The sequence below is a fragment of the Sciurus carolinensis genome, chromosome 10 (assembly GCF_902686445.1).
Source record: "Sciurus carolinensis chromosome 10, mSciCar1.2, whole genome shotgun sequence".
NCBI lineage: Eukaryota > Metazoa > Chordata > Mammalia > Rodentia > Sciuridae > Sciurus > Sciurus carolinensis.
The window spans coordinates 135,761,518-135,787,109 of NC_062222.1; the positions used below are offsets into that span (position 1 = coordinate 135,761,518).

General features: G+C 56.5%; 1 protein-coding gene across 5 annotated transcripts in view; it reads right to left on the reverse strand.

The window, feature by feature from the left end:
• Positions 1-762: 762 nt before the first annotated feature.
• The window catches only part of Evc2 (EvC ciliary complex subunit 2), a 109,418-nt gene continuing 84,588 nt past the window's right edge, over positions 763-25,592 (reverse strand). For 3 of the 5 annotated variants that reach the window (XM_047567168.1, XM_047567167.1, XM_047567172.1), the window contains 6 exons: positions 15,868-16,095; positions 8,836-9,047; positions 7,184-7,271; positions 5,327-5,520; positions 3,090-3,191; positions 763-1,365 (listed from right to left, as the gene is read on the reverse strand). In XM_047567168.1, the coding sequence (XP_047423124.1) occupies positions 1,101-1,365; positions 3,090-3,191; positions 5,327-5,520; positions 7,184-7,271; positions 8,836-9,047; positions 15,868-16,095 (1,089 nt within the window). In that variant the 3' untranslated portion in view covers positions 763-1,100. The remainder of the gene's footprint in view (positions 1,366-3,089; positions 3,192-5,326; positions 5,521-7,183; positions 7,272-8,835; positions 9,048-15,867; positions 16,096-25,592) is intronic. The other 2 variants (XM_047567169.1, XM_047567170.1) reach the window with 2 other exon arrangements.

The window sequence follows — 25,592 nt, forward strand, 5'->3', positions numbered from 1 at the left end:
GCCTGGAAACAGGCGGACCCTAGCAGGCAAGGGTTTTAAAGCTAGGGGCCCCAGGATCCGACTGGGGACTTCTCTATAGGCAGGGTGACTGTGGGCAAGTTACCCACGCTCCCTGCGTCCAGGCTTCCAGGCTGCAAGGTGGGAAGGGCGCTACCCGCCTCTGGGTGTTAGTGGTGACTGAGCAGCTGGAAGGTTCTGGCAGCAGCTGTCAATTAAGAGAAGTTTTATCCGTGATTCCTTTTCCTCCCCTCACCAGTGACAGGATCCTGCCTGGTCACCTCCACCCTCAGCCAAGACCCTCTGCAATTGTACTCCTCATACAGTGACGTGGCGCAGCCCTGAGCAGATGTCTCTGGCCTGGACCACGGCTGTGAGGACACACCAAGGTCCTGAGGACCTGCTGCAGTGCACCTACTGGCAACCAAGCAAGCCCTGCACGGGTCCACTGACCGAGGCCCAGAGAAAGGACTGGGTTCGGCCCATAGAGATGCCGATCGGCTTATTAGCTGATTCTTCTTATTAGCTTCACGGTCTCGTAAAAACCACTTCCCTTCGTCCGTTTCTGAATGTGCTCACTTATAAGCTGGAAAGACAACTGAGGGGCGAACCAAAGGCATTCCCCCCTGGTTGGTGCACTTTCTGGCAGGTCAAGTGACAGAGAGCTAAACTCTGCTGGACACCACAATGGGGAGGAGAAACACAGAATTAGGGACAAAGGGTCTCCACATAAGGCAAAGAGTTCAATTACAAAGAGCTGTGTGTAAAATATATTTATTTTCAAAGGTTCCCTTTAGAAAACCAGAAAATGTAGTGAACACAAAACGTGAGAACAGAGAGGCCCGTCCAACCCAGATGACGACGTTCAGCCGGCGCCGGCGTGTGAGCGGGAGGCAGAGTCTCCTTCAGGTCCCTGTTGACGTGGGGCCGAGAGGAAGGAGTGTCCACGTCCTCGAGGTGCGAAAGAGAGTGGGCCAAACGGAAGCGCGTGAGACCACACTGAATGGTGACTGAGGGCAGCGTGTGCCGGGGACCCGCGTCTTCTGCATGGGAACGGAGCCGCTGCAGCCGAGCGTCCCATCAGCAGGCACACGCGGGCCTCCCTAGTCCGCGCCCAGGGCCCTGCTGGCCTTCTTGGCATTCAGGAAGTTCTTCTTCTTCCTGGGAGGGATGTGCAGCGAGATCTCTGGGTCCTTTGGGTTTCTGAATATAAAGAGCTTTTCACCTGTGTTCAACACGTCAGGGGCTTCTGTACCCACAACGGGGACAGGGGCAGGTTCGCCAATGGGCTCCAGGGACAGGTGTGGCCAACTTTCCCTGGAGAACACGATCCTCTCCCTGATGGGGAGATACGTCTTCTTTAATATGCTAAGGAGAGAACAGAAGGTCAAATTGACATTTGGGACTCACTCTGATCTTCCTGAGAGGTCTGAGTTCTCCAAGAGATTCTCAACCGGGTGCCATTTCAAAGACCCTTTCCTCCCCTGAAATCAGTCCAGGCCTCTGGCAGTGGCCACGCCCTGCTGGCCTGTGACTTAAGTTTTCAGGGTCTTGTGGGCTCATGGTCCTGACACCGTCAGCCTGGGCTCCGCCGTGCTGGGGAGCTCGGAGACTGGCAGGTGCCCCGCAGAAAAGGCACGGCCCCCTCCCCGTCAACCCTAAGACATTTACAATGACCCCTGGGCCTCACTGAAAAGCAACTGATGAGCCCTGGGTACAAAGCAACAGCTCAAGGCCGGGCAGACGTCAGCAGAGGGCAGCACACTTGGGGTCCTGGGAAAGGACGGCTGGAACCCTGTCCCTGAGCCATCCCCGAATCCCAGGCTGCTGGGAGTCGCAGGGCTGAGAACCACAGGCCTCTCTCTGCCTAAGCAGCGCAGGACGAAGCCATGACACTGGGTCTGCGGGGGACAACACTGGCAGGTGGGGTGCTGGAGCCACCTGAAGGGCTGGGACAGATTCAGCCCCACCTCTGTCCCCGCCGTGTATCTTGTATGAGCCTGAGCAAGGCCTCAGAGGCGGCTCTGTCTCACTTCCTATCTCCCTTCCCACCGTGGATCCTGGGCAAAGGCTACCACGGTGCACAGGGTGCTGTGACCGTCACCCCTGATGTCACCTGCTAGACGCCTATCAGAGCAGGCCAGGAGCACTCCCAGGGGAACATGCCAGTCACACCTTCAATCTGGACTTGAATTTCCTTCTCTGACCAACACCCTGATTTAATTTCTTCTGACACCTCGCCATCACAGACAGCTCCAAGCTGCTGCTGTGGGCAGTCGGCGATGGGCTCAGCACCTCCACCTCAACCCTGAGAATGACGGAGGCAGGGGCTCGGCAGACCCTTCCCAGGGACGGTCACTGCTTCCAGAGCACAGGGTGCAAGTCACTTATTAAGCCCTGCCGAGACTTTTCCTCTAAATCTCTCCTAGCTGGAATCACAGGGGACACTCGGTCAACAATTGGCCACAATCCAACCAACTGTGCCCTTACGTCCCTGTGACCTCCAGGCATGCAAAAATCCCAGGCCCAGGATGCAGGCTTCCGGCAAACAGAGCACGGGCCCGGGCGCTACGGTCCACGTCCCAGGAACTGGAGTCCCGGGGTCCCTGGACTTCAGTTCTATCATCCCCATTTTCTGGAAGGTTCAATGCAACGAGAAGTGAAAAGGCTTTGGGAGCAATAATGTCTGAACAGCTACGAGGAATTATTCTTTTTCTAATTATAGCCCTTAAAAAAATAGCTATTAGCTAAAATAAATACAGTAATTAAAATGCTAATAAATGTTAGAACGTTCTCCCCGATAGCTACGGCTTATCTTCAGCTTCTAAACTAAGCCTGTGGAATAAAGGTCTGTGGTCTTCAGGGGGGAACACGCTGTGTCACCCCCACACACACACCCGCTCTCAGCCAGCGCAGCAACCCACCTGCCCTCCGAGCCGGGCTCCCACCTGGCCTTCCCCCCGCCCTCCGAGCCGGGCTCCCACCTGGCCTTCCCCCCGCCCTCCGAGCCGGGCTCCCACCTGGCCTTCCCCCCGCCCTCCGAGCCGGGCTCCCACCTGGCCTTCCCCCTGCCCTCTGAGCCGGGCTCCCACCTGGCCTTCCTCTGTTGGGCCCAGTGCATCTTCGCCAGGCCTTTGCCCGTCAGCTCTCCTCGAAGTTTCCTTTCCAAGGCTTGCCACCATTCCTGGTGTTTCCTACAGCAAGAAGGGGTCTTAGAGGTCACCAAGGACAGAGTGCTTGATTCATGGAAAGCCTGGTGGCCTCCATCCCTGCCACCTCTGCTGACACCAGGACCTCTGGGCTCCATGCTCCTTTCGCTCGCTCAGTACGCGTCCACCAAGCGGGTTCTTGGCCTGGGCAGGGGGACTCTCTGCCCTCGAGGGGCTCTCAGTTCAGGGGATCACAGATGGTGCAGTGACATCAGTCAGAGAAGCAGTGCAGAGCGGGGCCCTTTGGGCTAAGGAGGCATTGGTGAAGGGCTGTGTGGCCCGTGTGGCCCGCGGTGGCCGGGGGCCGGTCCACCCGGGCGGGGTTGTGTGTGTGGGTCCTACTGCCTGAGACGCACGGGCAGCCGGGTCGGTGAGTGGCGAGCGCCTGCAGCATCCAGCAGCACTGTGGGAGCTGGCGTGGGCAGGGCAGGGCGTCCCAAGGCCATGGACGTGTGTGACTCCAGGCCCAAGGCGAGGGACCCTGGGCGCTGCCGGGGAGATGGAGGAGAGCTCGCGGGCTGGGCTCCAGTCAGCAGAGGACACGCGGGCCTGCAAGTCCAGCCCAGGGAGCCCCCCACCCAGCTGGAGGGGCCAGGCTCTCCTTCCCAGGAGCCTCGCTGAGCGGCACCCCCCGCGCTGCCTGCAGAGCTTCCCCGGGCCGGACCCTGGGCTCCCTGGTCCCACAGGCCCCTCAGCCCCCCACACTTTCGTAGCCAGGCAGCTTCTGTTGCTTGAGACCCAAGACGCTTAGGGCCATGATGACAGGCCCCAGGGTGGGGACAAGAGGAGGCACTGCCGGCCCTCGGGATGCTGCGGGTGGCCTGGACCTGGGGATCCTCCAGTCCCCTTGGCCAGGAGGCGGGGAGCAGGGCAGCCACTCGGTCTCCTCTTGGCTGCCACCCCAAGTCTTCCTGCTGGCCCAGCCCCGCAGGGCCCCTGGACTCTGCTGAACTCCAGGACGCGAGGACCGCCCTTTGCCTGCCATGGCCTCAGGCTCCCCTTCCCAGCAGGGCTGCTGGACCTCCTGAGTCAGAGCCCCTCTCGACTCTGAGGACGCAGCCCCCACGTCTGCCCATGATCTGGCCATGCTGCACCCTCCAGGCCCCGCGGGTCTGGCGAGGTGGGCTCGGGCAGCTGGGGACCCACACTTGCCACTCAGGTCTTGCTTTTCCTTGCAGCCTTCTCAAGTGGCACTGCTGGGTGCCCCCCAAGTCCGCCTCACCCCAGCTTCCTGCCTTTCCTTACAGGCGGCCTTTATGAACCGAAGTCACACCTGGACTCGGATCCTAAAGGAAAACATCTGCAATTATCAGAGCTGAGGAAAAGTGGGCCCCAATGGAATGTCCAGTGACAGATGGGACAGCTGCCTACATTACCCGTGCTGCACCTGTCTGGACTATTAGGCAGCTGTTAAAAATAACACCTGAGAAGATGTATCCACAACAGTGAAAAGTAAGACTTTTAAACAAAGTAGCAGGAAATGCAGCCCAGTTACTGGGACGAGAATCGCATGGGAACATGGAGAGGCTGCCTCTGCTCTCAGGCCTGCGGCAGAAGGTCAGGGTGCACCCCGGGCACATGATGCCCATGGGAGGCGTGGCAGCCTGACAGGCAGGTCAGCTCAACAGGCAGCCTGGGCCGGGCAGGAGCCATGCACTCAGTAGTAACTGCAGTTCGAGGTTTGAGTCTGGATCTTTCCCCAGTGGCCCATCTGTGGTCCAACCCCCTCTCGGACACTGGGCAGCAGCAGCTCCCTGTCACACAGCACTGAAGGGGTAGCCACCCCCTCTTCCGGGCTGCGCTGCGGACGCTGGGATGTCCGCCATGAGGGGCGTCCAACACACGTTCCACCTGCGACACTTCCCGCCGAGGGCGGGTTTATCCAGAGGTGAGCTGAAGACCCCGTGGTAAGCTGGCAGGTGTGCACGCAGGCTCACACCCGCACAACACTCGCCCACACTCAGACACAGACACACCACGAGCACAGGCTCGGAAAACCCGCGGAGGAAGGAACGTGACCCAAGACCAACAGACGTTTCCCAGGGGTAGGTCTGCCCCCGGCCCAGGTCTCCTTGTGGTCACCCTCTAGTTTCCCAAGGCGGTCACCACGGGGCACTCACCTCCTCCTGCCCAGGTCAGCCGGCTCCCCGCTGCCCGCGTCTGCCGCATGGTCCGAGTGCTTGTCACTGGCCGAGTCCAGCAGGGCCAGCAGCTGGGGCTGGGAGCCTGTGGGCAGCACCACACTCAGGAGGCGGCGCAGCGCGGCCCCGGGCACCATGGCCATCTTGGAGAGGTAAGAGGCCAGCCTCAGCTCCTAGAGGAGGCAGCAGAGGGAGCTCAAACCCACGCCACCTCCAGACGTGACTCACGGCCATTTTAAATTCACTGCATTCTTAGGGCTTTTTGTCCCAGGGAAATGAATACTTTAGTAGCCCAGTCTGGAAAATATCTTCTAAATTCACACAGCTGTCAACAAAAATCTCTCTGGTGAGCCACCATGGCGCCCACGACACTCCTAAGGGCTGCAGCCATCCCTGTAGTGCTCTCTGCTGCCGGCAGTGCCCGAGTCGGGTGGCAGAAGCCCTGGCCTGCAGCGGGGAACAGGTCATCTCCCTCCTCCTGCTCCGCTTCTGTGAGGCCACAAAGCCCTGGGGATCTTCCAGGCTCTGGAAACAACTGAAGTGTCCCTAAACCAGGGGTCCCCAAAACAGTGGGACGTCCTATGCTGCATCCTCACCTCAGAAAACCATTCTGCAAGAAATAAAAGACCCGGCGGCCTCGAGTCGACAGGCTGCTTGATTCCAGGCACACAGCTCTGTAGCCTGGACAAAACTCAGCGATGGAGGGCAGACCCTGGGTGGCCAGGGCCGGGGCGGTGGACGGTGTGGCTCTGAGGGGCAGCACGGGGAGGGCCTTGTGGTGTGGACCGTCCTGCATCCTGACTGGGGTTGAAAGGACACTGAACCATCATGTGCTGGACATCAACATCAGCTCCTGGGTCTGACGTGGCTCTGGCAACAGCTGTGGGAAGCACGAAGCCCGGGGGGACACCAGAATGCCCCACGCTGGCTCTGCGACTTCCCGTGCATCCACTAGGATGTCAAAACAGAATATGGGGGAACAAAGCACCAATCTGGCATTCCAGAAAACCTCCCCTGGGCCCCCAGCTGCACTGAAGAGAACAGTGAGTCCTGGGGCCGTGTTATCTCTCTTTATGCCTCAGTCTCCTCATCTGTAAAATGGGGTTATAACGATACTGTGGCACAGGTTTGGTGAGGACAAATTGAGCTACAGCTTGTACCCCTGTCCTGTTTCACAGAGGCACAGGTAACAGCCACTTCCAGTCAGGGCAGGCACGTCTGACCACCTGGCCAAGCAGAGACCCTCCCTAGGACTTCAGACAGCCAGGCCCCCAGAGAAGACTGCCTCCCAGCACAGTTAGGATGGGGAGGGTGTCGGAGGCCATGAGCCCAGGGCTGCCAGCCGCAGGTCCCTCTGGGTGGAGGTGGTTTGCAGGCACCGGGAAGCAGGAGAGCCCTGAGGGAGCAGAAGGACCGGCGTCTGTGCCTCAGGCTCAGCCCTGCTTTTCGGTGGTGGCTGGGGATCCAGATGTTTCCTTTTATAGCATCACAACTGCAGGTACCCTGCACGCAGCTTTGCATACGCGTCCCTTCACTTAGATAACTAGCACAATGGACGGTACTGCCTGGGGAATAATGGCCAGGAAAGGCCATCAGGGTCTGGTGGAGGAATGGATTTTGGACCCACAGTTGGCTGAACGTGGGGCTGTGGAACCTGCCGTAGTGTCCCCGCCTGCTTCCTATGCCGGAGCCGCTCACAACCTGCTCCACAGTTCCTGGGTTGGCTCTCTCAGCCCACCTGGCAGCTGAGGAGAGCAGCTCTGAGGAGGGCGAGAGGTGTGTGGCGGGGGACAGAGGCGGGGGACAGAGGTAGTGGGCTGGGGCGGGTCTCCTCACCTGGCTGCACAGGGTCACAAAGGTGTCCATCTCCAAGTTTTCCAGCAAATCCTCCAGCACGACACTGCTCTGCTGCTCCTCTCTCAGACTGGAGGGAAACAAGGCCCAGCTCTGTTAAGAAGGGACACCTGGCTGGGCTGGGGCTCAGTGGCCGGGCACTTGCCTCTCACATGGGAGGTGCTGGGTTCGATCCTCAGCACCACATTAAAAGGAATAAAATAAAGGTCTTGTGTCCATCTACAATGGCAAATATTTTTTTAAAAAAGAAGGGACACCATGATGTCACCCAGTACTCCAAATAATGAAGAATCACAGCTCAAAGCCACACTGCCACGTGAAAGAAAAACAGATATGTATGTACATATATATACACATAGACACGTATGCACGCACCAGATACACGTATGTATACACACGAACATGTTCACATAGATATGAAGGGGTGGTGGAGAGGGCTGGGTCCTCCTGTTGCCTGGCTGCTCCCCGACCAAGGCACCCAGGAGGGTGGCCAGGAAGGGGGCGGCTCAAAGTGAGGTGCCGTGGGCACCGGGAGGAGGCCTCTGATTCTGACCATGCTCTGTGACCCCCTCAGAAGGCGGGCAGCCGTCCTCAAGGCCTGGACCAAGACAAGGCCTAGTCCATGAAGGCCATGAAGCCTGCTCCTCATGCCCTGTGCAGACCCAGGGCCACTCTCTGTGGGGGGCCCTGGCCCTGACCACAAGACCAGCTGTCTCCCTCCACAGGAAGCTCCTGACCTCCACAGGAGCGGCCTGCAGGCCACATGGCCTGCCCACATTCCTGCTGGTGGTCACACCCAATGTGTCTCAGGAGCAGCTCAAAGTCAAACTCCAGGACGGCGAACCCCTCCAGGGAGGCATGGACGTCGCACGCCCAGCTCACACCCACCCTCGAGAAGCTCCTCGGGACACGCTCACCCGTCACACCGTCACCTCGGCACTGACGGCACTGCGCACGGGACAGCATCATCCCCAAATGAAGACCGCCTGGAAGCTCATCACCCGGAAACCACCCCCATTAAGTTCAGTCTGTTTCCTTCCGGCTACTCTGTGTCTGTTTTCAGAAATCGATCGCACTGCGGTAGAGACGGCCCGTGTGCTCCTCCCAGGCCAACGCCACGCGCACGCGGAACGCACGCGAGCTGCGAACACGCTTCTCTAGGGGTTCCTAATGCCACGCGGGCAAAGGCTCATTGTCCAGTGCTAACTGAAAAATAATTCAAAGAACAAAGGAAGAAGAGGGAGCTCTGTCGTGCGATCTATGTGGAAAATGCTCCATGGGGAAACCTGAGGGCCGGCGCGGTGCTGCCGCCAGCCCTGGTTTGGGTCCTGCACTGTGATAATGTAGATGTTACCAGGTGTGGAAGCTGGGTGAAGAGCAACCAGCCTCTCTTGATTATTTTTGCAACTTCTTTTGAGGCTATAATTATTCAAAAAGTTTAAAATAATTGTAAACCTTAATGATATTAAAATAAAAATACAGAAGGATGTCAGGGAACAGGGACGCTGACTTCCTGCAAAGCTGGGCAGCTTGTGCCAAGGGCTGGGCTGGCACCATGGGCAGGAGGGAGCGAGGCGGTCCCCCAGGCCTTTAGGGGTCTGCCACCCCGAGGGACTGTGGGCCACGAGCCCTACCTCTGCTGCTGGATCTCCAGGAGCGTCCGGCCCCTGCTCAGGGCTTGCTGCAGGACAGCCGAGACTGGTCTTTCAGGATCTTCCTCCCCCGGCTCGCTCAGCCCGGGCCCACCGGCCACCCAGTGCTGCCAGCTGGCCAGGGCCCGCTGCTGCTGGGCTGCCTCCTGCTGGGCCAGCTGGTCCTCCAGCTTCCTCTCCAGCTCCTGGAGCTCCTGCACACGGAGGGCACAGGTGGTGAGTCCCACTGCAAATGCTGAGCGGAGCAAAGGGCACAAACTGACCTCCCCAGCAGAGCTGCGACCAGCTGCACGTGCGCCCGAGCCGGCTCCCAGCTCCACACCACTGCACGTGCTGCTCCGTCCTCCGCAGTGCTTTCCCTGGCTGCCCGCCCACTCTGGAGTCTGCCCGAAGCCCCGGCTCAGGAAGAACCTCCTCAGTGACAGGCTCCCCCATTCCCTGGGGTACGGGGTGCCCCTCCTCACATCCCACTGACACCCCTTCACAGGCCCCTTTTCACAGTCACCTAAACCACAGCCTTGCACCTTTGGGCTGCAGTGCGGGCCTCCTGAGGGCAGGGCTGAGCCTCCCACTGCCCACCTGCCCGTGCTGGGCAGCCGCCACCTGTCCCTGGCTTACTGCAGAGTACCTGACCACGTCCGCCACAGAAGAAAGCCGCGGGCACAGCCACCACGGCCGATATCAACAATGCTCACGGCACGCGCGGCACACGGAGGCTGCTGATATGCAGATGGTGGCGGCTCGCGATGGCTCCGCGTACGGCCCTCAGCATCCCTGTGGCGTGAACGCAGTGCACGCTCAGGGCAAACCCAGCCTCGCAGTTTGAATCCAGCTGGTTTCCCAGGCGAGTGACTCGCAGTGCAATAGCTCCTGCGATGCTGGGCAGTGGAGACTGCACGGTCCCCGGTCAGCCCCGAGGGGACGAGGTGCACACCACTGCTCCAGCGGGTGCCGTGCTGCTGGGCAGCCCAGGCGTCGGCAGCGAACTTCTGCCTCGTTTTCAGTTTATCCCTGGAGGTGGGGCCGTTGTGTGTGAAGGCCTCGCAGCGTCCTTCAATGACTCTTCAGACCGCACACCCCCTTTTCCCTCGTTTAGGGATGAGGAAATCGAGGCAGCGCTACGGTCACTCTCCAGGTACCACTTCCTGAGAGGCAGAGTCAGAACCTGAGTCCAGGCCAGCTGGCGCCCGGCTCGCGCTCTCCACTGGGGTCAAGGGTCCTCTGCCTTCTCAGTCACCTGAATTAGAAAATCTCAGCACGGAGCCTGCTCAGGAGGACAAGGGGTGTCGGGAGGCCCCAGGCCACGGAGGTGCCAGCACATCAAGCCCATCGTCTCCAGCTGGGCCAGTGGGGGAGTGGAGTGGAGGGCGGGTGGTGCTCATCCTGAGAGGCCTCGCCAGGGGACGGTGGTCCTCCATCCTCCTGAACCGTGCACAAAGCCCTCTGCCTTTCTGCTGAGGGACCGATGCTGGCATCGAATTCTCAAAAGGGCCCACAGTTCCCAAGGCTCAGAAATACAACCCAGAACCAAGACGGGGACTAGTGGCAGAGAGGAGCGAGAGGACACGGCAAGGAGAGACTGACAGCCAGGTCACAGGCTCCAGCCTCGTCCCAGGGCCTGGGGAAGGCTCTCAGAGCTGCCCAGCTGGACTCCATGCCAGCTGAGGTCTGTGGTCCTGACCACTGATGGCCGCAGCATCCCTGGGGAAACGTCACCCAGCGTAGTTTCCCAGAGGATCCTGTCAAGCTGTCAGCACGGCCAGCAGCCTGGTCAGAGGCCAGGCTTGTGCTTGGAACAGTGTGGGACAGAAGACTCAAACCCGAGCCTGTCAGTGTCACAGAGAAGCAGTGGGGCACAGAGGCACCAGCTGGAAAAACCCGGGTCAGGAACGAAGGTGAGCAGACATAGCCTGCGGCTCAGGTCCCACGGAACCTCCTCCCAGAGCTGCAGGGTGCGCACCTGCCTGCTGCTCAGCACCACGGGAACCCAAACTCCATCTGGGCCAACCTTCGAATATGGGGACGGGGAACCCTGGGCTGTGGTGACTTCTTTATCCCCAGCAGTGAGCACAGGGCCCAGCTCATGGAAAAGTCACTACTAATAATAGTAACGGCAGCTAGCGTTATGAATGTCGACACTGTGCTAGAGCATTTCCATTAAACTTTGCAAAATGACACAACATTGGAATTTACTATTATCCCTTTTTACAGATAAGGTGACTGAGGCACAGAGAGGGTAAGCAAAACTCCTGAAGTCACAGTGTTGGACAAAGACACAGCTGAGATCATGGAGGTTTCTCTGATCCCTGGGTCTCCTCTGGGTTCAGCTATCTCAGTGAGCACCCCATAGGTACCTGCCAGATGCATGAACAGGTAGACGGCTGGTGACATTGATGGGTGGGGGATGGAGGGATGATAGGTAGACAGATGACAGATGGATGGATGATAGTATAGATTCTATAGATAGATGACAGACAGACAGATAGATGGGTGGACAGAGGAAGCAATCCAGGCTTTTTCTTGGGCATTGGTTGGGACTCAGAGTGGATGAGACTTGGCTCCTGGATTCTGAAAACTCAGTGTAGGGGGAGAGGCCGCTGTGTATGCACAGATACGGACACAAGCACCATCCTCGGTGATCACAGATTCAGACGGGGTCTGGGAGCACAGAGCAAGGACAGTCAGTGCCACTGGAGGGCGTCCTGGATGATTTCACGGAGGAGAAGATCTCTGGGCTTCTCTTAGAATGTAGAAAGAAGTGTGCAAGGAGGGGTGGCAGAGCGTTCTAGGTAGAGGTTCCTCTGAGGAACAGATGCTTGAATGTGACTCAGAGCTCAGAGCAGCAGGAAGGCCTAGGGTCTGAAGCCCAGGGTCTGAGGGGGGAGTGGCAGGAGGTGAGTTTTTGTTTTTTTGTTTCTGTTTTTTTTTTTTTTTCTTGGTACCAGGAATTGAACCCAGGGGCACTTAACCACTGAGCCACACCCCCAGCCCTTTTTTGTATTTTATTTAGCGACAGGGTCTCTCTGAGTTGCTTAGGACCTTGCTAAGTTGTTGAGGCTGGCTTTGAACCTGCAATCCTCCTGCCTCAGCCTCCCAAGCCCCTGGGATCACAGGCATGCGGCACAGCAACCCGCTAGGAAGTGAAAATTTTAAACGTGGAGCTGGGGGACAGGGCTCTGTGTGATCATTTTATTTTTCATAAACACTCTTTGGCCTCAGTGTGGAGGGGAGACTGGAGTAGGGAGTGGGGGACAGGTGGACGTGACTTCAGGACAGGAGAGCCTGCTTTGCTGCTGGGGGCCTTGGTAAAATGACTGTCCCTTCCTAAGCCTCCACTCCCTCCCCAGCAGAATGAACTAGAAATGCCACCAGTGGATGGGAGGAAGGGCAAAAGCAGTCAGTGCCCGGGGCTCGAGGGGAGCTTGGTGGGTGCCGCCAACAGCAGCCTTGGGCCCCCGACGTCTGAGTGGGAGAACTGGGCAGAATCAGCAGAGGGGTGACTCGTGGCCCAGGGGAGCCAGGTGGAGGGAGGAGCGGAGGGGGGAGGGGAGGCGCCCTGTGGGGCCTAAGTGGATACTCGGCAGTGTAAACTGAATGCGAGTACTGTGCTTACATTAGTCCGGGGTCCCATCGCCTGCTCCCAATAAGTCCTTCCTGTTTAAATCCGCCCACTGTCGCCACTTGCCCCGATCCAATTACACCTTGCACATGTTCCAATTTCACAAAATGAGTCCAAGCCCTTCATCCGATGAGCCGCACTCGACACGGTCTTCTCAGGAGCCATTTCTCCCACAGCATTTCATTTCACGCGTTTTTAATTCTCCTGCGTGTTTAACAGCTTAAAAGCCCATTTCCAACAGGAGAGCGGTTTATGCAGATGCTCCAACGCAGAACGGAAGTCCACTATCTGGAGCACAGCAGGCCGTCTCCTCCCGACTGCAGAGGAAGCAGCCGTCAGGCCTCGCCCTCGCCTCGCCTCGAGGACGCCACCTCGTCTTCATCCAGGATGCACGGCCGCTTCCCTTCCAAACGCACCGTGGTAGGAAGCTCTGTCTTACTCAGAGTTTCAAGGTAAGACGGACAGGGATGTCGTGTTCCCAGTCGCCAATGGAAACAGGAGTCTCGGCACCACGAGGGGCTTCGGGCTGCACTGAGCATGTTTCCCCAGCAGGTAGATAATTGTGAACTGAGAGCTAGTGTCTGGCTCTGCCCCTGACTCAACTCCATGACCTTGGACTGTCCTTCCCTGGGACAGCCTTGTTCCCTCCATCTGGAATCCAGGACAGGGCTCCCCTGTGTGCCGACCACTCCAAGGCGCACCCGGGCTGTGGGTTTGGGTAAGTGCTGTGCCAGGCTTCCTCCCGCTACTAACGCACCAGGCGCTCCATCCTGCGTGGGTGTGGACGTCAATAAAAGACTTGCTCTGTACAAACTGAAATGAGCGTCCGGGTTGCTTCTACCTTTAAGCTGTTAGATGAATTTTATAAATGGATGTTCTCATTCCTCCGGTGAGATCAGCCTTCCACTCCTGCGAGAAACTCAGCCTGGCCTTGAGGTATTGATGTCTTCACATAATAGATGGAGGGGTCATGTTACTGTTTTGTTTGTATGTTCACAACTGCGATTGTTCTTTCTTGGTCGGTTCATGTCTGGTTTCAGTATCAAGGTTCACTGAGCATCATAAAATGAGCTGAGGATTTCCGTTTTCCTAACATTAGGAATAATGAGCGTGTGAGACCGGCAAAAGACCTTAAAGGTTGGTGGAGTTCACCTTCAAAACTATCCCGGTTCGGTGTTTTCTGTGAGCTGGAAGACGCTTAACTTCTGCACCAATTTCTTTCACAGCACTAGGAATGGACACCTCGAGTCAATCTTTAAGATTTTTCTAGAAATGTTCTCATTTCAGTTCAGTTTTCAGATTCTTCTACATAAAAGTTGTGCATAGTATTCTCTTAGTTTTAAAAACAGCTGCATCCACAGTTGCTTTCTAAACTTTTGATATTATTTGGGGTCCTTCATCTCTTTTTGTAATGGTAAGTCTTGCGAAACATTTGTATATTTTATTAGTCCCCCCCCCCAATTCAACTTTCCACTTTACTGTGCAGTTTTGTTTCTAATTTAAATTATGCTATGTTCCTTCCTCTGATTTCTACAGGTTCAATTACCCCAGGTGCCCCATTCCAGCTTCTTATATGGTCTTGGTTGTGAGCCTTTCTTCTTTCCTAACGTAGTTTAAGGCATAAAGTCCCCTCCAAAAACTGCTTCAGCTGAATTCTACGTTTTGAAATGTCGCAGGTACATTATTTTTCTGCTCTATGTTTTTTTTAAAATTTCTATTATTTCTTTGACTCAGGAATTATTCAGAGGTATGTTCTGAAATTGCGAAGTATGGACTCTTTGGCAATTGTCTTTTTCAGCTGTTTTGGACTTCCTTGCCCTCTGTCAATGGTAGCCAGAATACAGAGGTCGATTGTAACTGCTCCAGTGTGTGCTGAAGAACACATTTTGGTCACCTGTTGGCTGTGAATCCCGTTCTTTCAACGAAGTGTCCTGTTCAGCGGTTTGCTTTCTGTGCTTTATTTGACCAGCGGCTGTACTGAAGCAAGTGCGCTGAGCGTCTCACCTGGTCGGATTCTCCCTGTGCTATCAATCGTTCTTGTTATTTTAAGTCGCACGTTCAGAACCACTCATGCTCCAGGCGGACAGCTTTGCATGACTTTTACTTCTCAATGACCTCACAAGTCATTACGTTCGGCAGATGCCTCGGGCCCCCAATGTCTTCCAGGGCCTTGGCCTGTTCACACAGGTCAGCTCCCCTGGCTTCCTCCTGGCCAGCGGCTTCTTTTCCCATGAGAGCTCATATCTGGCTGAACTCAGTCTTTAGAAATCCTGCTGCGTCCTCTGCTGATGCTTCGCTCTGCAGAGAAGGAGTCTCTGGACCAGCACAGGCGAGCAGCCTGGAATCCTGCTAGCTCATTCATCACTGGGGACACCCTGACCGAAGGGCTGCCTGCATCTGGTCCCTTCTCGCCTTCGCTCCGCAGAGGTGTTCCTTAAAACTCAGGACACGCTTCCCCCATGCAAGCAGCAGGCAGGAAGGCAGGTGGTTTTGTCCCCTGGCCTATATGGGTGTCCTTCCCTGTGGACACATCTTCCAGCCTCATCTCCTACCCCGAAGCTCATCCCAACCCCGGCCTCCCAGTGTGGGTGGCATCCGGGGCAGCACCAGCTTCCAATCTGCTCTCGAGGCTCTTTGCCAGTGCTGCTCAGACTGGGCCACCTGCGGCCCCAGGTTTCTGCATTCTGCCATGCGTGAGCTCTACTGGATGTTCAGGGCTGGAACACGTGCAGCGACCCGACTGAGGTTCCATCCTTAGGATAGTGGTCACTGAGCAGGGCACACTGTGGTGGCCAGGAACAGTCTTGGACTCTTAGAGTCTACTGTGATTTGCCACCTTTTAAAGACAATTCATGGGACCCCCCCAGCTTGATGAACTCAGCTGGGATAGTCACCAAAGTGACAGTGCAACCAAGTCAGAAAGAGATCCCAGCTCCTCACTTATCAGCCACACCTGTCTGCCTGGCACAGGAGACTCCACCCCCGTGCGGGCCTTTTCCTCACCGTACATAATTATCATAGCAATGGGTAACACGTAAAATTCTAAAACCCAGGCACAAAGGACTTAAAATAGTCCCCGACACAGTTATCAGCATAGCTCTCGTTCTGTGGATCCACTTCTTCACCTTGAAAGAGTATAGCAAGCAGGATCAGTGATGATCTAGAATGAAAAGATAAACGATCCAACACATGACGGCATTCAGGACGCCCTTAATTCAGAGAGGCACTTTTCCCCATACCGCATCTTTATTCAAACACACACGTTGTTGTTCAGCCGCCGTGGGCTGAGTGTGCAGGCTGCTGGCCTTGGCCTGCCCATGGCACGGACCACACAGGCACTCACGGCCCCTCCACAGGTGGAAGCCACCTCCCTCCCCGCCCCGCTCCTCGCTCACCGGGCGGTGGGACTCCAGGATCTGGTCGCAGGCCTGCTTGCTCAGGGTCTCCGACTCGCTCAGCTCCTCCAGCAGCAAGCCCTGGATGCTGAGCAGGGCCGTGAGGGCCGACAGGGTCTCGGTGGCCCGCGCCGCCTTCTGGAACTGCAGAGCCACGAGCGACTCTGCGAAGCACTCCTCCTGGGCCTCCAGCTGCTGCACCCGCTCCCGCAGCAGCTCCCCTCGCACCTGGGGGCCGGCAGCACCAGAGGGCAGTGAGACAGGGATGGGAGGAGAGCCAGCGACCCCGCAGAGGCCCGACCCAGGACCCCAGCTGCTGGGGACCACGCCTGTCCTTCATCCTGTGTTCACCCCAAAGGTGAGCGGGCCGTGTTGCCATCCTGCTCAAGACCCTCCCGAGGCTCCCACTTCCAGAGGATGAGAGTGCTCGCTCCCACGCAGGTCCCAGGCCCCCGTCCCACCCTGCACCGGGCTGGGGCTGTGCCCGGGTCTGTGCTCTGACTGAAGTGCCCGCCAGCCCCGCTTCCTTTGGTCTCTAGCTCCCAACCACCCCCGGCATCCTCGCTTCCGGAAGCACTCGCCCTGCTCTCTGCTCTCCGCCCCAGCTCCCCTCCCGCTGCGGCACTTGCTAGAGGCAGGGCCAGCTGCGCCCGGAGCTCCGCGGGGCCCAGCCAGCGGCCGGTCCACGTCCACTCGCTGAGCGGCTCGCCACAGCATCGCCCGCCTCCGCGGCTATCACTACCCTCGTGCTTTCTGCACATACACTGCTACAGGCGTGACGTCACCCCGGGCCCCGAAACGCAGGCTGCATGGTGTGCACCCCACTCCCCTGCCTGCACGAGGAGCCAAAGCCCCGACCAGAAAGAGGCTGAGCTGGCACCTCGGCTCCTTAGAGTCTTGGGTTTCGTCTTTAGAAGTTTCTAAAATGCTATTCACCAAAGAAAGGAGCATGCCCAGCGTCCATAGGGGGACAAAAGGACAAGTCAAACGGGGTCCATCACCCGACAGGGTGTCACTCAGCCTAGACAGGAAGGGAGTCTCGACAACTGCTGCAGCAGGGCCAGACCTTGAGGACGACATCTGAGTGACACGAGCCACTCACAAGGACAGTGCTGAAGTCCCCGAGAAGTCAAATCCATAAGGGCAGAAAGTAGAACTGTGGGTACCAGGAACGGCAGGAGAGGGGGTTACCGCGTAGGGACTTAAGTTTTGCAAGAGGGGGGATCAGGGGTGGGATGGGGGCGACATCGCAGCGCGAAGGCACATGATGCCGACTGTGGCTGGAGCCTGGAGTGTCCCCAAAGGCTCCTGTGTTGCAGTGGGTCCCCTGTGTTGCAGGGTTCAGAGGTGGGGCTTTGGGGAGGTGACTGGGGAGGTGAGGGCTCTGGCCTCATCAGTGGGCTGATCCGTTGATGGGGTCACAGCGGGAGGAGTGGACCATTGGAGGTGGTAGAAAAGGCAGGAGGCAGAACCTCGCCCCGGGCAGTGAGTCCTCAGGGACTACATCTGGTTCCCAGTCTCCCTCTCCTCTCCCGTCTCCCTCTCCCTCTGCTTCCTGGCACCAAGATGGGCAGGTCTGCTCCACCAGGCTTCTCTGCCATGATGCTCCACCTCACCACAGGCCCACAGCAATGGAAGCAGCTGACCATGGACTGAAACCTCAGAAACTGGGAGCCAAAATACCTCTTTCCTCCTTTAAGTTTTTTTCTCAAGTATTTTGTCACAGCAATGGAAATCTAAAGTAAATGCCACTGAGCTACATATTTAAGAATGACTGAATAGTAAATTATGTGTGAAGTTAATGTTCTAGCACAATACAAAGGTGAGCAGGAAATGGACGGGCACCTGCAGGAGCTCCGAGTTTTACAGTTACATCATATGGTCTTGATTTCCCTCTGGGGGAGAGGGAGTGTCCTATAGGGGTCAATCCCTGCAGAGATGCAGGGCAGACTGAGGTGGCCACAGGTGGCTGGAGTTCTATTCCTGCAAACGTAAACCCAAAATATGGGGAAACAGAGACTCTTCTGTATATGCCATAAGAACAATGTGGACGGTGAAAATTAAAAAAGATTTTCCAAAATCCCTTTTTGTTTATTTGGAAAGCTTAATTTATTCATTCTAGCACTATGAAATTATGTCTCTAGAGAGGGTTCGAGTCCTTGTCTGAAAGAACTCCTGGGAAAGGACAGATTTGCATTTCTATGAGGTATTAAGGACAGGCTTCATTAAAAATTCAAGCATCTAAAATAATAAAAATTCATTTGCAGAACAGTATACCGCTCAACGCCCTCATTCTAAATTGGAAGTTCAACCAAACTCTCTACCAGTTTTCCCTGACAGATGTGGAGCTCAAAGGGAAATTCCAGGCACGCCCTGCAACCCCTGCCACCCAGCGGAGCTACGGGAATTCTGGAGAGTTCAGTAAGTCGCAACCCCTCCTTCTTGCTCGAGTTTAGAAACAAAGACAACCAGATGCAAGGGAGGACCGGACAGAGATTGAGGGTCAGGTCACCTTCAACACCGATGAGGACTAGAGGATGAAGCTCGGTGAGTCTCCAAGTGGAGGCCACCACCAGGTTCAGCAGGCAACCTGCAGAGAAGGGGCCCTGGGCAGGCGCGGCTCCAGAGAGGAGCTGGACCAAGCCCCTTCCTTCTTCAACCTCACCCCTCACATAGCACCCTGGGCAGGATGGAGAGAGGACGGCAGGGCCACCAGCCACCTGCCTCCAGGTGGGAAGTCAGGGCCAGGGGAGGCCACATGAAGAATCCCGCCTCCAACAGCTGCAAGCAGGTGAGGCAGCACCCCTTACGCTCCTACAGGGAGCAGTGGAGGCCCCCGTCCAGGCTGCTCCCCCTCAGCGGCTCAAGATGCCCAGGCAAGGCTGGAAGATGGAAGCACCGGAGACGCCCCTCCCTCTTCGTCAGGAGGAAATCGGACCCGTCAAGGTTCACCGCGTTAGTATTTGCTCGGCTTAATGCTATCTTGCCCAGCAAAGGCCATCTGTGCTTCCATTTTAGAGACAGGAATATTCATTTCTCCTCCTGGAAAGACACCACCTCCCATGCTCACCACGATCCAAACACAACCGTCTCACAGGGGGTGCGCACGGTGCTGCCCGTCACGGTGAGGTTAAGGCTGCTGGGACCTCTTCCTGGCAAGGAACTACATGTTGCAAAACCAGCCGTGTGACCCAGCCAAGGGGTTCAACCTCTCTGAGTCTCAGGTTTGTCTGTGAAAAGGAAACACTGAAGTGGTAGGTAGGTACCTAGCGAGTCCCAAATAGCAGCTACCACGGCAATCACCTCATCATCACTGGTATCACGGCCATGATCACTAATAGACAGGATCCCTTTAAAGTTGAACCAAAAAAAAAGATGAAAACAATGGGTCACAACATTGAGTGATTTCCCTCCTTTAAAAGGGGAGGTCTTTGTTTGTTTCTAATTATAAAATACAAGCGTGATGTACAGAATTGTTAGCACCGGAGTCCCTGATGAAAAAGCACTTACAAGATGAACCTCCTGTGTTGAGGAAGAAGGGAAGGACGGGCGGAGAGGAAGCAACAGCGGCAAGACTCTAAAAGCCAGAAGTTGGACTCAGTGGACCCCCAGGGTCAGCCTGGGGGTGGCAGAGAAGCAACAGATTGTGCCGCAGGATCCCCAGCCCTAGAGAATGTACCAGCCCTAGAGAACAGCACTCTAGAAGAGGCTGACCATCTAATTAAGACTCCGCCCAGCTCCCTCCAGCCCTGTCCAGGAGATGCCACCCTTCCTGTCCCAGCAGATGGCTGGAGATCTGCTCTTTAGAGGTCTCTGTGCTGGGAGAAGGGGACCAGGCACATCGGACGGCGAGCTCCACACTGAGACAGGGCTGAGTGGATCTCACGTCCCCAGCTCTCCCCAACAGAATGGCCCAGAGTGAAGGGCACAGTCCATGAGCCCCACTTGGAGGCCCAGAAACTCCAGATAGCTTTTTACTACCCCATTTTTAAATATGAGCAGACCGCCAGGGAGGACCACAAGCCTGAGAAAACTCCTAATGAACACAGAAGTATCAGTCAATACCCAGGAATTAACATTCTCAGAGAGAGGCAGAAAGTTTGATCAGCCTCGAAACAATAAAGTCATGTTCTTTTTTAAGGAAGAGGGTATGGAGTATGGGACTTTCAAAGATTAGATATTGAAAATACAAAAGAAAAACCCCAAGGTTTATAAGACAAAACTTTATCTTTCACAAGCAAAGCAAAGGACAAAGAAAAGGAAAATAGTAAAAAAGAAAATGGAAGAAAGAGATCAGCATCTGAATATTTTGAGTTCTTGAAAGAAATGTTAGAGAAAAGAAGCAGAAGAATCCTTAATATTATTGAAGAAAGTTTCCAGAATCCCAAGAAGGCTCAAACTGTCCCTCAAGTACAGGGCAGAATGGAAACACTTTCAGTCTTGCAAAACTTCGAAGTGTTAGTGTGTCCTTTCCCAGGAAACTAATAGAAAATGTGTTTCATTGTAACAAAGAAGAAATTAGAAAAGAGAAGGCTAAAGAGGATTGGCAGTGTGACCCCAAGGTGGCAGCTGTGCAGAGGCAGGGAGAGATGTTCTCAAGGAGAAGGAATTAATAAGACTCAACATGTGTGATGGTCCTGGTGGAACATCTGGTCAACTGTCAAGAAGTGGACTGAATTGGTGGTAAGCAGGGAAAAGTAACTCAAAAGAAACTAAAGGACGATATTAACTCTAAGAAAAACAGAAAGTTACACAGAAATGAAAAAGATTCCAGTTTGCTCTCTGATTCACCTCCGAATACCATTCAGGTGCTCATAATAATAGAAAATGCAAAGGCTGCTCTAAGTATGTTGGGGCATGAGGGATGCAGACTGAGAGGACACAGAGAAAATCCTCACCTTCCATGAGAAGAGCAAATAGATGATCTTAAGGTAGAGATCGAGCAGCGAGACAAGCATGTTAGAGATACCAAAGTCAAAATACGGAGAAAAGTCAAAAGCGATTAACTCCGAGGAGTCAAAAATACCTGTGTGGGGGTGGTACAGGGGGAGTGGCTCTGTGTTTAGCCCAAGCTTCAGAGAAGCATTTGACTATTTAAAAGAACACATGCCTAAGGCTGATGAAAACGGAAGTAACATTTTAAATGAACAACATAGAAAGCAGAAAAAGAGCTCCTACATTCAAGTCACCGCGGTAACCAGTCACGTCTCGGAAGGTGAACAGATCAGAAAGGCAGCTGAGGTCTGACCGCCAGGACCTGCGACCAGGCCAGGCATCTGGACCCAGCCGGGGAGCAGCGGGAAGCCACGGACTCTCCCACCCCAGCTTCCGGGAGGGGAGCCTAGCGCAGGCCAGGAGGCAGCCCCAGCAGAGCCCTGGAGCCTCAGCCTCTGCAGGTGGTGAGCCTTCCTCCCCTTCCAGAGGTGGCCCTGCCCACACGCCTCTGGGCCCCAGCTTGACGAGTCCTGGCCATCCAGTCTCCCTGCATGGAGTCTGGAAACGGGGAGCGGATGACGGACGGGTGCCGGACGGGCACTGGACGGGCAGTGGACATATGGTCCAGACGGGAGGCAAGATCCTCAGAATAAGGCCAGAAATGATGGGCGAGTAGGAACGTAGCCATGTCGCTTTCATTAATCCTCGGTGCTCCTCAAGAATACTGAGGAGGAATCTGCTTGTAGCTGTTCAGAAACAGCAGGAGCCAACAATCAGATCTGCCAGTGGCGGCAGGATGCGGGTGGCGTGTGCCGTGCTGCGGGTTCTGTTTGGCCACGTGCCCCCGGGGAGCCCGGGAGGAGCCTGTGGCCGCCCTGCACCTCACCCTCCCACCGGAGGGGTGGCTGCTCTGCCTGCCTCCCGGAGGGCTGCAGGGTGTGTGCGGAGGCTCCAGGGGCTTGAATATGGAGGGGTTCAACACATCCCGAATGAACCGAGAGCTGGTTAAACTGCTCAAGCCTCGTGCTTGGGCCACCATGCCGCTGTCCAAGGCAGGGAGGACGCACGTGGTAACAAATCCTCAAGCTTCAGCCTTAAGCAAAAAGCAAAAGTCGACCACAGACAGATAATTGACAGGCGACAGAGAGTTAGAAAGAGTGGAAGGAAGGAAGGAAGGAAGGCAGAGGAGAGAGACACACAGACCTATTTTCCATTAATGGAAAGTCAAAAAACAAGCCTCGTGATTTGCGGCCCTGCTGTGCTGTCTGCTTGGCTGAAACACCGAGGCAGAGATAAGACACATCCTAGGTCCTGGTCAAGGTCTGCAGCAAGCCAGGCCCAGGGCCATCTGAGCAGGAGCTTCCAGTCCAACAGATGTGGCCAATTGCTCCTGCTGGAGAAAGTCCCCCTGCTCAGGCGGGCATCCCAAATGCCCCTTTGCCCAGTGGACAAAAACAAGTCTAGAAAGGACACAATTAACCCAGGCAACTCAATACACGTCAGAGGGGCACCCTCACTATCCAGGAAAAGTTCAATGAAATCCAGTATCCATCACATAAAAGGCACAATGCCGAGCACCAAACAAAAACGACCAAGTGTGCAGAGAAGCCAGAAATAGGGTCCAGAGCCCAGGGGAACAGAAGTGAGAGAGAAGGTGGGACCAGCACACAAGGACCCTGAAGCAGCGAGAAGTAAAAGAAAATGAGACATAAGGATCGGTGGGGAGGCCACAGGCCGCAATGCACGGACAGTATACTGACTTCCCAAGAAGTCAACAGCACCACAGGTAGATCTTCACAATGATCCCAACAGCAGATGCTCGTTACCCACACCGGAGCCATGAGAACACTAAGGCACAGAGAGGCCTGTTAAGTGGCTCAAGGTCACACAGTTGGAAAGTGGCAGAGACAGGAAACTGGAGCCAAGAGTTTGGCTTTGGAGAGAGAACACGGGGGTCAGGAAGATTCATACAAGGTAGCTACGTTCTCAGAATCAAATAGTATCATTGGAAACAGGTTATTATTACAATGACAACGAAACCTGTAACATTTCTGGAAACCATCCCCAAACACAGAGCACCTTAGGGATGCAGTCGCTCTGTGACACAGTGTCCAGCTGAGTGTCAAGGGGAGATCATGGGAGGGACATGGGCCAATGGGGTCACTCCCCAGAAATCACAATGTCTGGTCGGCCTGCTTATGGAAGCAACTGTAAGACTGTCAGGGGCCTAAAAGACCCAACTAAAGTAAGAAACCTTCCACCATCCTGGACGGGACGGCCATCCTTAAACCAATCTGCAAGGGCAACAGAGACTTTTTGGGAACCTGGTCAACTTACTCTAAAGCGTGCACACCCTCCAAGGCCTTCTGGGTTTCAAACGGTGCATCTGTGAGTCTGTGACGAGCCCCGCAGGTCATCGGAAGGCCCGGATGTCGTGCGGAGCACCCCACCCTGCCAGCCCGCTCGGCCCTCTCAGTGCTGCCGGTCACCAGAGCCGCCACCATCCTCCATCAACCCGTCAGCTATAGAGAAAGTGGGCAGCCGGGACACTCGCATTGACCTGTCTGTCCCTCTTTCCCTCCCAAGGTCACCTACAGCCCTGGATTCTGGGTGGAGCTTTGGACTGGCCAGGTGGATTTTCTATCTCAAAGCAGGAGGTGGACTTGCAGGTGAGGGACAAATTGCCCATCAGCAACCAAGATCATGTCCAGAGCAGAAACCTGCACAGGGCCCAGCCTGGAGGAAACGTCACAAAACAGTGCTTACAGCCAGGGACCAAGGAGCCAGGGGCCGCAGGCTGGGAAGGAAAGAAAAGGAGAATGGGAGGAATGGGAGGAGGGGGGCTGAGGGAAGGAGCCCCCAAGAGTCCTCTCAGGGAGGGGAAGCCCTCCCAGCCCGAGCTCGCCGCAGCACAGGCCAGGTGCAGGAGTCAGACAGGGCATGCCAGCCCGGGGCTGAGGGCAGACTGGGGGTCTGCAGACTCCAGTCGAGGTAGGGCCCCCGCAGGTGCCCCCAGCATGCTCTGCTGCCCAAGGTGAGCCAGAGCGGCCCTGGAGGCACCCATTCCCACCAGGCCAGTCTCCCGCGGGCTCCTGGGCAACCGTCAGAGGACCTGGCTCCACATTCACAGCTGTATGGACTCTGAAACGTGACCGTGAGGGTGGATTTTAAGGGCCACCTCGATTGCGCTAAGGGATGCCCAGAGCGCGGTTTCTGGAAGTGTCTGAGAGGGTGTTTTTGGACGAGAGCAGCACTGGAACTGGTGCACTGAGTAACTGACCCCATCCCTGTGTGAGCAGAGCCCTCCAGCCTGGGGAGCCCCGAGCAGGACAGAGGGTGGAGGAAAGGGAACTCGGGCTCCCCTGAGCTGGCCCGGTTCCTCTGCCCTCAGAGACGTCGGCACCCCTGCTTCCCCGGGCTTTGGCCTCTGGGCTTACACTGCAGCCCAGCTCCAGGCCTTTGGGCAGGACGGAGGCACCCGGCCCCGGCTTGCCCAGCTCGCAGGAGGCCAATGGTGGGACCCCGGCCTGCAGGCCTGAGTGAGCGCATCCTGCAATGGGCCTCCTCTTGGTGTCTACCTGTGTGTCGCTCGGCACCCTGACTGTGACCGCGACCTGGCGCCCCTTCACGGAGGGGGGCCTGTCGCTGCCCTCGGCCATCACCCTGGGGATGCAAATGAGGGCAAGGCCACCTGCTGAGCTGCGAGGGGCTTCAGGCTGCTGAGGGGGGCGCCTGAGGGGGGCACCTGCCAGGCGGGAAGGCGACTGTGAGGATTGCCTGTCGCTGTGAGGTCACAGCTGACGATGCCTCTCTGGGGTCTCGGGGCACCAGAGTCGCTCCAGCTCTGGGAAGAGGCCAGCCCTGTTTCCCCCGGTCCCAGCTCTTCTACCTGCTCCTCACAGCCCGACGGTGACACCCAGATGCCTTGAAAGGAGCCGCTGACCGTGCCAGGGCAGGTCCTAGGAATACACTTACCCTACAGAACTACAAGACCAGGACAGGGCACCGACACAAGGCAGGAGCAAGGGCTGCTGGCCAGCGTGGCTGGAGGCGCCCCACTGCGCACAGTCCTCTCGGGACCCCTCTGGCGACCCCTGGCTGGCGTCCACTCCCACACAGCCCCTGGGGGCCCTCTCCTCCTGACCCCCAATAGTGCATCTGCCACCTGTTGCTTCGCCTACTGTGACCAGGCACCTCGTTTCCTCCTTAGGCCCACAGTTGTAAGTCTCTCACGCATCTCCCCAAGTGATGCAGGAGCAGCACCCCCCGAACCAAAGCTGCACCCAGAGCTCATGGACACGGGGCGTGCCACGCGCTGCTGGGACGGGCTGGCGGTACAGGAGGGAAGCACCAGGTGTGCAGGGAAGACTTCCCAGGAGGACACCTGAGGACAAGGGCCAGGCGTCCAAGTGGAGACCATGAGAGGCGACTCCAGGAGGGCAGGACGCGGCCTGGGGCAGCAGGAGCCCGGGGTGTGTGGGGCACAGAGCACAAGCAGGCTGGCAAGAAGTGGGACTGCAGGGGAAGACCATCTGCGGGAGCACAGAGAAGGACGGCAAGAGAGGGACGGCATGGGGACAGATGCAGATGCCCCTGAGAAGGACGGCAAGAGAGGGGACAGCGTGGGGACAGATGCAGATGCCCCTGAGAAGGACGGCAAGAGAGGGACAGCGTGGGGACAGACGCAGACGCCCCTGAGAAGGACGGCAAGAGAGGGACGGCATGGGGACAGACGCAGACGCCCCTGAGAAGAACGGCAAGAGAGGGACGGCATGGGGACAGACGCAGAC